General features: G+C 43.3%; 1 protein-coding gene across 3 annotated transcripts in view; it reads left to right on the top strand.

Moving 5' to 3' along the window:
* Nucleotides 1-12064, top strand: part of LOC8052080 (ADP-ribose glycohydrolase ARH3) — an 83014-nt gene that overhangs the window by 46762 nt on the left and 24188 nt on the right. For 2 of the 3 annotated variants that reach the window (XM_040501615.2, XM_040501614.1), the window contains 3 exons: nt 3038-3254; nt 6040-6212; nt 9450-9630. In XM_040501615.2, the coding sequence (XP_040357549.1) occupies nt 3038-3254; nt 6040-6212; nt 9450-9630 (571 nt within the window). The remainder of the gene's footprint in view (nt 1-3037; nt 3255-6039; nt 6213-9449; nt 9631-12064) is intronic. The other variant, XM_029969225.2, reaches the window with a different exon arrangement.

A 12064-nucleotide genomic window follows, 5' to 3' on the forward strand; every position in this document is an offset into this window, starting at 1 on the left:
CTGACCGCAAAACAAGCCGTGACGTAGGCCGTTTCCGGAACCGGAAGTTCTCTCGGCAGTAGGAGAATGGGAGTGTTAGCGGCAACGAGTTGGGGTGCGCCGCTAGGTTTTACTGCGCTGATGTCACCGACGTATTTCCTGAATCGGCGCCTCTCATCGCCGTATCGCAGCTGAGCGAAATTCAATGAGATATGTTGCGCTACAGCGACAGCATGAGACTAGTCCCATACGCCGGTATGCCTGTTGGGAAGTGCAGCGAGTCTTCCGGTGAAGACTCCAGAAGTCAACCACCCTGTCATTGTTGGCAGAAGGGCCGGCCCATGTCAGTCGTTTGCAAAGCGACGTAGATGGCATTTTTCGCGGCCTCAAAGATGCAGGGGCGAGCCGACGTTAAAAAAGATACGTTTGAACTACGAGTGTCAGCAAGAGCTGCGTAAATACCTGTTTACACTCGTAGCGGACGCGCGCGCTTGATGGAAGTGCTGTATTCGCGCTGTTGGTAAGCGCTTCGGGACCGATCTTTTACGATTGCAACTCGATACTGACGCGACACTCGGCAAAGAAAGGTTGGACCGGAACTGTTGTAGCTCGACAGTGACGTGCAGTCTGTCAGAATAAAAATGGCATACCAATAACAAAGTGTACATACCGTGTTACGAAGGTAATCCATACGGCGTTTATTTCAGCTCTATATCACACAAAACAAGAAGATAGAATCGACGAGAGTCCCTTTTCGACGAGTGTTCGTCAACACTGCCTCGGAAAACAAGGGGAAGAGATTGACCTCACCTCTTAATCTAGAATTGAGGTCAGTGATCAAACGATAATACGGGAAGGGTCCACAAGGGTCGCGCGGGCATATTCCATTTAGCACGCCAGCCGGTCGTAGGCAGACGGTCTTGCGACGAAGCAACGCAGCGCCGAGTCGGAATGCCTGTTAGGCCTATATTCTGAGCAGCTCGCTTCGTCGGAGTCGGTGGATCCAGCGTTCTTGTTCGTCGTGGTCTGTTTTAAGTACTGTTTTCTTGCTGCTTGAAGTCGGCACGCGCGGGAAGAACACATAGAAAAATAAACATTCAGTCAGTCAGAGTTTTGAGAGGAAGGAAAACAAAGAAAATAAACGTTCGTCGGTCGCTGCCACCCAAGTAACTGTCGGCCCTGCCCTACTGCGCACGCGCAGTAGTTGCTTCGTTTACCACGATAGATGGCGCTTGGCTCTCAGCATTATCAAATTTGGCAATTTTCGCCACACATCTCTAATTATGCTACAAAATGTGGATCTGAATATTATTTAACAAAACTTTTAGGAAACATTCGCCGGCTATTTATTGTTTACGATCGCGGTGCTGGTGAGGTAGGCTCTTACCCAATAGGCGACCTGGATTTGGCTGACGTGCTCCATTTCCGCGGATGCATCGTAGTGAACAGGCGAAGGAAGGAAGGCGCAAAAGAGTCCAGTTTTCTTTTAAAAGTTCTATAGCAAATAATTTTTTTTGGCTCCCTATTTTTGTGTTTTTGTGTTTCTTTTCACACCTTTTACGATGTGCGGTGGATGAAACTCGATTTTAAAATCATTTCATGGTCCCTTTAAGCTTTCATTTATCACAAAATATTGACTTTTTGGGAATGTTGAGCTTCATAATTTAAATAGCACTAGTCTACAAATTTAGTAAAGTAGCCTTTTCACAGACAGCAGAATGAGAGCTAGAGCCTTTCATGATATAAATTAGTTTTGTCGGAAAAAAGTTGGTTAATTAAATACACTTGCCCAGAGAAAGTCTTCAGCTGGAAGCTAGATATACAGAGTGTTACATTTCACCGAATATTGACCAAAATTTTTTGTGTAAAGCATTGCACAGAAATCGGATCAGTATTGCATTAGTTACTGTGAGGGGACCTATTTATTGAGGTACCGTATTTACTCGAGTAATAGCCGCACTGTTTATGAAGAAAACCTGAGTGTTCGCTTTTCCGCGGAGCATGCGGCTTGCCAATCACTGCGATCGGCAGCATGATTCCAGCGGTCTACAGGACAGAGATAACATCTTCGCGTGAAGATACCATCTGTGAAGGTTGCATTTGTATGGAGAATCGTGTTCACGATCTAGTTATTCGCTATGTTATTTATGCGCAATGCGATGATTGGTTGTATATGTGTTCTGCGGGAAAGCAGACGCAAGGGCCTTGCATGAATAGTGCGGCTATTACTCGAGTAAATACGGTACATAGTGTGTAGGATAATTCAGTTTTAGTTTGTTTTGCATAATAAATGTTTTATTTAATAGAAATAGTCATGTTATTCCAATTAGAAACTTGCTGGGCATCATCGAAATTCACAAAGTCACTTTCAGAAGGATGTGGAATGCATATGCTTTGTTGTTCTGGGTCCCAAAAACACATCCAAATTCTATGCACCCATGCAGTTTTTCAGTTTTATTTCGTCCACATTTGCACCGCCAGCATTGTGTCTGTTGCACAAGCAGTGGGTAACCTCTGCACAACACAATGCTTCCTGTGTGCTACAAGTATTAATCAAATTTACAAATTTAGTGGTTTTCAATGGTGCTAATTGGAACCTATTATTTTTGCTAATAAAAGATTTAATTATGCAAAACTAGTTAAAACTTAATTAGTGTAAGCACTATGTACCTCACGACATTGGCCCCTTGGTAGTGACTGATATGGCATTGACCAGTTTGTTGTGAGATGCGTGTATATCTCAGGAAAAATTCAGCCAATGTTTGGTCAGACACCCAGTATACCAATTGTCTGAATGCTTCGCATTCTTATCAGAAAAGTGAGCTCTCTCTCGAGGGCGGCGAGCTGCCGCAGTACTGTTGGAATATTACTAATGACCACAAAGAAGTTTTCTAGGCCTTTCCTGCATCTGTCCATTCGTCTGTGTGGTGCTTTTTCACCGAGCATGATTAACTTGAGTCCGGGCTCATTTCGCCTGACCATAGAATGTGTTCCAAAGCGGGTTTTACCTTACTCTTTGCAGTTCTGTGGCAAGATTCTTCTCATTTGTTCTTTGCAGTTTCACAGAAGAGTTCTTTGGAAACGAGGACTGTCGAGGAGAGTATGGTCCAAAAGTCAGAGTTGTGTTCTCGCAGCTCAGGAAAACTCGCTTCAGAGATGTGTGGGAACCAGCAAAGTCTCAGTTTGATGGAACCGGGTCATATGGCAACGGGGCTGCCATGCGCGTGGCACCTGTGGCCCTCTTCTATCGGTTGGATGAACCAAAAGCAATCAAGGTAGGATTTCCTCACCTGTGACACATTGATTCAAAACCAACTCGTTCAATTGTATTTTTTTTTTTTGTGTGTGTGTGTGTGTGTTTTGTGCTGTTAAGGTTTACAAGCTTAGAAATAATCAAAAACCAACTAGCCCAAACCCAAGCTTTATTAAACTGAATGAATGACGTGCAAAAAAACAAAAATGGTTTTTTTAGGTGTTTTGTTACAGACTACGTATCTCCAAATACAGTAATGCGGTTGCTGCGCCAAACTGCGCCAAAGGGCTTACACTTCTACATCCTACTACATTTAGCCCAAATGTAAAGAACTTGCACCAACGTAGTGCCAAAATTTTATTTCACTTTATTAATAGTGAAAATATAATGACTTGGGCACCGCTACACGTCCAGATCGTTATGGTAGGCTTGCGCATTTTCAGTACTTATGGTTTTAGCCGCAAGTGATGTACCGTAAAATTGGGAGCAAGCTCCCCCAGCCATGCAAAAGCCCTCCCTCCCAACTTCACGGCTAATTTCACATTTCCGCGTCGTTCCGGGAAAACGCCCCACCTCCCTGCTCCGCGCCCTTATCACATGCTGCGCCCGGAGAGCACTGTCCTGCCTCATTCAGTCCAAGAACCCAATCCAATCCTGCTTTGCAGCCTGATCACCACGCGCCATTTGTCATTTTGTTTTGGCAGTGTCGGTCGGCTATGCATGTCTACATAGTGGCAAAGAAAATTGAGGTCATCTAGTGGCCTCAAAATACAGGAAAGTCAAGCTTTGACGAAAGCTAAGTAACGGCGCGCCAGTATTCAGTGAATACGTGGACAATGTGCTGTTTTTCTGGAGCTCGAAAGAAGTGCAGGACGTGCCGGTAGCAACCAGCTTCTCTGAAGAGGCTGTCAAAATAGCCAACAGTATGCAGTTGGGAAACTTGGTAGCTTCTAACTCAAACTGACTCTAAGGATGGTTTTGAAAGTGATTAACATAGCAGTAACAAATCTTTGGCCTACTAAAGTTCATGTGCCCAGAGATAAATAAAATTTTAAATCCATGTGCACTGCACTTTTTGTTTTTTCCTGGCGGGAAAATTTGATAGTCGCCATCTTGAATTTCGGTGTCATTCCGAATAGCGCCCCCTCCCACTTTGCTGGTAATTTGAACTTGCGTGGATGGGGGCGCTTGCTTGGAATTTTACGGTACCATGCTGTTTGATCTCTCTGTCAGTGTCGAACACTGACAGTATTCTGAATTTTTGCAATATCGTATGTTCTTAGTCTGCTCTTGCATGTAAGTTAGCTTTGTTGAGTGCGCCTCTCACCGCCTCTTGTGTGCTGAAGTCAAGCGGCAACTGCGAAGTAAGCATTGCAATTTTGCTTATCCTGTTTCGCTGCAGTGCATCCGATTGCTAAAGGGAAAGCATTCCCTCAGAGCGGGACGTTAAAAACGCAAGCATAGGGTATATTAAAAAAAGGAATTTCGTGAATGTTATGCAACAGCTCTTAGTTGCAGTAACAATTTCTGAATTAAACTGGGGCTATTTTTTATGATAAACTGCGGTATTCTGGCAATGTCTTATTAAAATTCAGGACTTAGCGAGGGTACTCGCAATAAAATTTATATGAACTGCGCTGTAGGTTTTTTATTTGAACTCCGTTGTTTAGTTGTCACCTTCATATTTGTTTTATTTGTTCGAGGTACAGTCAATAGAATAAATTAAAACTAAATTAGGTGAAGCAATAGAAGGAAGCTTGGAAATAACCTTAATGACTTTGGTATTGTTTTAAGAATGCATACTTATCATTAACATGCTGATCTCCGTTATTATGATGTTCTACATATAACATGTAATTGATTTTCATAAATCAATGACTTTTTTTTTTTAAAATCTGAATTAAGAATTTTTGTTTTATTACAACTTTTAGAACTTGAATGAAACATTGATTTGTGTGCTCAATATTATTCTAACATTATTTAAGTGGTATATACTATTTGGTTTACATTTTATTTCATACCTTAAATGACCATTCACAACAGTCCATACTGTCCTTCATCAATCAGCATCTTGTTGCCATGCCTAGTGCTTCTATGTGCAACTGAACAGCTAGTTCTGTGTTTGAGGAAATTAATCCTGCCATTGCACAGAAGTGTGAAGGCAAAGCATGCACATTTTTGAGTTTGATAGGCAAACATACGAATATTCTCAGTGGTATGAATAAAAATGGTGTGGCGTGTGCTCCAAAAGGTGCTACAAAGTTATTAGGGTTAATCACGTCACTGCAAATGCAATGGCATTGCTTAGACTTCTGCAAAGACTATATTCCGCCGATTGAACTGCAACAAACCTTATAGGAGGAAACTAAGCATCAAATGTCCGTACATTTTTATTCGATAGCAGATTGAGCCTGCCTTGCTTCCTTAGCCCTAGCAAATGTCACGCTCTTTCTTCTAGTCTCTCTTAAGCGTGTCGAGCACATCACACTCGGCGTGTCGCTGCTTCTGTTCAACTACCTCCTCTTCAGTCTGCTCCTTCCTCTTGCAAGCCATTGTAAAGATTCCAGTACATCCAGTGCGTGCCTCATTTCGCAACCTGCACATGCGCACGATAAAGCGAAAAGAGTAACACATATACTTCACTCTCTCGCAACCTGCGCATGCACGCAGTAAGGACAGGAGGACGGCGTGTGTACAGCACTATGCGCATGCGTTTCAGTGTGATGACCGGATTTTTTTCAGGGTATTTCAGGGTAGGCTATAACTGAGTGTATTAACCTTTGTTCATATTTTACTTTTAAACTAAGGTGGCACAAGACCAGGCGAAACTGACTCACGCCCACAGGTGGGGCTACAATGGTGCAGTGCTGATTTGCCTCGCAATTCAGCTGGCGCTTACCCTGGATCCACGAGAGTCTCTCGACGTGGAGGAGTTTCTGGAGGTCTTGACAAAGAAGATGGAAAAAGTTGAGGAGGATCGGTGAGTTACAGCCGTTGTTCAAGCACGATTCTAACAATCGAATGTGTATCTTACCTGTCCAGTTATAGGTTTCCTCATTGTTTCAGAATAAGGAGTTTAAATGACTTAAACTTTGCTAACATTTGCATTACAAGTTTTGATTTTTAAATTTTCAACAAGAAACTGTTACTTTAGTTACTGTTCTTTAAATGCCTTGCCACCAGAAGCAGTTCCAATATCACATGTTTTCTTTCTACACCCTAGTATTGTGGTGCGTGGTATTCTCGAGGCTCAACGATTTTCAACACCGGGTTGCGCAGAATGTATTGAATTCAAATTGAGCAAAAAAGGCGGGCAATATTCTGAATATTCCAATCAAAAGGAGCTGAGGATCTCCGCCTGAACTGTAAGGATGAATTCTTGGAAGCCCAGAAGGGGCATTTTGAAAATTCTTCAGCCAGAAAGACGGAACATTGAGGAAGTGATTGATAACATGAGAAAAAAAGTTTAGGTAGCGTTTGCTGATTTGATGGAAGCAACAAGCGACATCACATACCAAGTTGTGAACAGCCCGAGGAAACTGGCGTGTAGACGCTTGTTGCCACATAAGCAGATACTTGGTATTCATTGGAATTTTCTACTACAGATGTGTTGTGTGCAAGTGCTACTACAGTTATGATCGATTCTTTATAAGAAACTGGGATAATGTTTTTTGTTTATTAAAAGACATCATTTACATGATTTATTGTTTTTGCATAACGTTGTCAATGAGGCAGTTTATTCATAACTCCTTTTAAGCACTGTTGCTCTCGTGCCTTCTTTCGATCCAGTCTTTTCAAATGCCCTTTTAATGCAAAAGCATTAACTGTCTCATGGAGCGAGCCAACTTCATGAGTTTGAAGCGCGAAAACGGCATCTTAAATTCTTTCTCCAAGTGTAGCCAGTTCCCAGCTATGAAACCACGCGAAAAGCCTAGACAAGGCACCTAGTTTCCCTGATCCCAAAAGAGCAAAGTAAAGCTGATGAATTTTCGGCTTCGGGGACCGAAGTCGGAAATTCATCATTCATTGTCGACGCTCGTCAGCCAATGGGGCATTGGCTGACGAGCGTCGACAAGGCTCCCATTGGCCGCTGCCCGTAAGTTTCAACGATCGCTCACCCGATGGCACTGCGTGTCAGCGAGGCTGCGGCTCCACCATTCCACGCCCAAGGTCAGCGCGCCGTACGCCGCAGACGAAAGAAGGGAGCGAAGAGTGGCATGCGTGTTTATCCATTAGTTTTGTTTCATATGTCACCAACTACAAGAATGCAACTCGACCAGCTAGGCCAATCTGTAGTGCAACATATAAATAAACTAACGCTTTTAACCGTTTTTAGCTTTGGGAAATTTCTGACCCTCAACTGCTTAATTGTTTTCAAAATTACATTTGTTGCCTTCAAAATCAAGTTTCTAGCCACAAATAAAATGGAAGAAATAAAAAAAAAAAAAAAAATTCAGTGTGTCATTTATTAGCAGGGCCTCAAACTAAGCCATGAGCGAGCCTGGTTCTTCCAAAATGGTTGAGTGCGTGAACCGGGGAAAGCAGACGACTTATATTTGTCCTGAACGGTTTGGGGATGGCTCCACATTGAAGAGCTAGGCTCGTCCAAAACTGTTAAAGGGGTTCAGGCACTTAAGACGGCCCACAAAAATTGTTTTTTTAACATATTTCACTGAAATTTACTATAGAGGAGCAAGCAGGTGGTAAAAGTATACAGTAAAAAAAAAAAAAAAAATTTAGGAATAAATTTATTTTGTTAAAAAAGAAACAGAAAGCGGGAACCTGTTCTGGGCGGATGTAGACGATATATAGGTAGGGATAAGTGCTGTCGACAGATTATGTGCGCCGCTTTAAGAGACGGCTGGACAATTCAGATTATGATGGTAGACGATCTGGCAAAAGAAGCCGAATCAGCCGGTGCTTTCATGACGTGGAGTATGCCACCTGTCGGCAGCACTTCCCACTATGCGTGTATCGTGTTCGTAGTGGCGACTTTTTTTACAAGGCAAGTTCATTTTTTGATTTTTTTTACTGTAAACTTCCACTACTTACTTACACCTCTGTAGTAAATTGCAGCACGAAACGTTGAGAAGCCGATTTTTGTGGGCAGTCAAAAGTGCCTTAAAGGGAAGCGAAGAGGTCCTTGAATTTGAACAAACAGTAAATGTTGTAATGTAGACACCTTAAAAATTATGTATCTTAAAATCCAACCTACAAAATTATTTTCTGCAAGGTAGGAAAATCCTCCTTGCCACCCTTCACATTTCTCCCTCTCCCACTCTATACGGAAGGGGGACTCCCTTTGTTACTGCATCTTGGGACCGCATAAGCCGGGAGCTTATCCGGGCTCATCCAGCCCTAACAGAGTCCCTCTCTGTCAAAATAGCAGTGGCAGAGGGGAAAACGAGGGGGGTGGTGAGGAGGACTTTTGTACCTTGCAGAAAATCTTTTTGTAAAGAAGACGTCATCAGCGGCGTCGGATGACCCTTGCTTGCTACTAAGCTGGCTCAGGGATGCTGTCAATGACATCACTACGCTCTGGACAAATAACAGGTGGCAGAGGATCTCCCCATGCCCGGCGGCAATCACTACACATATTTTTTAAAATAAATAGGGTTTACGTTCACTTCTGCCCAAGATAAGTGCGGTAACTGAATTCACAGGACAAAGAGCTATGCGGAGCGCATGTTTGTCTGCCTCTTTTGCAGGGGTTGTGGTGACATCAGAACACCGAGCTCCGATTGGCTCCGATTTAAAGATAGTGGTTCAGTCAGAGCCAATCAGAGCTCGGCATTCTAACGTAATTACAACCCCTGGAGAAGGAGCAGACGAACTTGCGCTCAGCATAGAAGTCCACTCCTAACTCAGATTTCTTGGAAAGTGCTTCAGCTTCCCTTTAAAAGCATTAGTTTACATGCTGTAGATACTTCGTGTGACAAACACTTTGTTGAGGAATCGTGCCACTAGTGTGTGTATAATTATGACCTTGCTTGTCTCTCTTGTTTTTTTTTTTTTGTTTTTTTTGCTTATTTTGTAAGTGTTTTTTTATTATTATTTTTTATGACAGTGTACCACTTTTTGGGCTTAGTGCTATTTATGGACACATCAAAATAAAGGTTATTAGTATTATTTTACAGTATATTACTGCAATGCATTTTCAGTTCCAAGGCTTTAGTATTTGTATATGTTGCAAATGCAAAAGTTTATTCTCTCCCAGGTTCTACTGTGACAAGTTGCAGACCATCAAGGAGATGCTTTTGAATCCACATCGTGACTTTACACCAGAAGAAGTTGCCGACAGGCTAGGGAATGAAATCACTGCCGATCGTTCAGTCCCAGCTGCACTGTACTGCTTTCTGAGGGGAGGAAAGCCATTGAAAAGTTATCCAGTAAGTTTGGTATGACTCACATTTTACATCATATTGAGGACGATTTCCATTAGTCTTTTCGAGGGTGCTCCGGAATCAACTTTTTTGGGGCGCACATCTGCCAGTGGGCGCTCGTCGTTTTTAAAGCAGCGCCGCTCCGCCGATATCTGCTGAATCCCCTGGAAGCCAGTCTCTGGAAGCACGTGGCCAACCCCCGGACATTTGCCATAGGGCCAATGGAGTTGACTTTTGTACAGTAGTGCCGAATTCCTTGGCGTGGTGGGTGGCTCTCATTACTTGAACAAGTCGACATATTGTCGCGAATGACAAATGATGAGGCGACAAACAACTTAAGGAAACTAAACGTTTAATGGGGCGAACTTGTGCCCAAATCAAAAGAGAAGTAGGTTAGCGCCGCAGGCGTCGATGTCGGTGAAACAGCAGGATAGAGCGCTGGGGCAAAACTGACTGCGGATCGCCACGCGGAGCCCCTTATGTACATGCGTTGGCTTCTGGAACAATCCACGTAGAAGGTTCGGTGACTAGAACATTCGGACCTCGAACAAGCAACAGGGTTGTCGAATTTACCAGAACATTAAACTGAAAGAATAAATAAAAGATGCATACCTCCCAGGAATCGAACCCTGGGCCTCTGGGCGAAAGTCAAGTGCAGTAACCACTGTGCCATGCATGCGCTCGCTTGCCGACGTGTGTAGCAATATTTTATATTTGGTAGATTACAAAATCACATTAACAACTAATCATACTATTCATAAAATACATGGCTGACTTTTCAAAAACGGCTTTATTATAACACGTTTGGAACATAGTAGCCTACTTTCTAGCAGTTTCTATGCCAAGCCATAAAAAATCCAACATGGCGCCCTTTTATTTTTGTAGGGTGGTTCTCGGACGATCGCTTCGGGGTTGTGCTGGAGCGAGGCTCCTGAGCAGCATTCCCGGTCCCAGTAGGGACTTCTAGCACACCGTGTTCCACGTACCACACTATCGGAGCCATTGAAGCACGCTTTTAAGCGCACTCCCTGCGGTCACGGTACCACACCGGGCACATGTTTCAAAAGCATGCTTCAAAAGCTCCGATAGTGCGGCACGCGGAACATGGCAACGGTGTGCTAAAAGTCCCTAATGTAGTATATGCCTACGATGTGCGATTGTGCTTTCAGCTGTATAAGGTGCATAGTCATGTGCATTCGTTGTTCCTCTGTTTCGAGATGTCCAGCCATTTAATAAGGAATCGAGAGATGCAACCGAAATATTTCGAGGCACATTTATTGCACATTAGTCATGCACAAACAAATTAGTATTTACTCGCACAATGAACGCACTCGCGTAATGAACGCGCCCCCCAAGTCGGCTCTCAAAATTTCGACTTTTTTTTCACTCGCGTAATAAACGCACCCCCAACTCCGAGTCAAAATTTTGACCCCCTCCCCCCACGCGCGCGAAATGAACGCACTTTTCTATCCTGGTGCAGCGAGGTCGCGAATGCGTGGGCAGCGTGGGCGAACAAAACGCCTTGCAAAAGTTGTTAAAAAAATTCGCTAAAATCTAACGGAAGCAAGAAAAAAAAAAAAAAACATGGAGAGGAGCTTTTTTTTTTGCACAGCGCAGTCTGGACTTTGGGTTCGCGCGCCGCCGCGCGCATGGAGGTAAGAAAGAGAAGCGGTGAAGCGCTCTAAGCGAACGAAACAGCTTGCAAAAAACGGCAAAAAAACAAAAAAACAAAAAAAACACCAGGGAACTAAGAGAAAACAAAAACAACGAGAAGCTTTTTTTTTTTAGACAGCTCAGTTTGGTTGCGGGGGGTCGCGCGCCGCGCGCCAGGAGGTAAGAAAGAGGAGCGGAGAAGCCCTCTAAACAAACAAAACAACTTGCAAAACGCGGCCCAAAAAAAAAAAAAAAAAACGGAACTGAGAAAAAAAAAAAAAAAGCAAAAGAGGAGCTTTTTTTTTTTTTTTTTTTTTTTTTTTTTTTTTTTGCGCAGCGCAGTTTGGTTATTGGGGGTCGTGGGTCGCGCGCAAGGAGATAAGAAAGATAAGCGAGAGGCCTCGCCTAAGCAAACAAAACAGCTTGGGAAAGGTGGCACACAAAAAAAACCCCAAGGAATTAGAAGGAAAAAAAAAAGGATTTTTTTTTTATTGCACAGCTTAGTTTGGTTAAGGGGTCCGGCGCCGCGGGCAAAGAGGTAAGAAGTTACTTCGATTTTTCATGATAAAAGGTCGGTTCATTATGGGTTCATTTCATTATGGGTTCATTATGCGAGTAAAACGTAGGCATTTACTTCGCGTAATGAACGCACCCCCCAACTTTGCATCGATTTTTCGGAAAAAAAAGTGTGTTCATTCTGCGAGTAAATATGGCAAGTACAGCACTGCACTTGCATAAGTGCAAAAATAAAACATTGTCAAAATCACTTCGTTACCCTCGCCCACAAGCTCCATTT

The sequence above is a fragment of the Ixodes scapularis genome, unplaced genomic scaffold (genome assembly GCF_016920785.2).
Source record: "Ixodes scapularis isolate PalLabHiFi unplaced genomic scaffold, ASM1692078v2 PGA_scaffold9__187_contigs__length_104089568, whole genome shotgun sequence".
NCBI lineage: Eukaryota > Metazoa > Arthropoda > Arachnida > Ixodida > Ixodidae > Ixodes > Ixodes scapularis.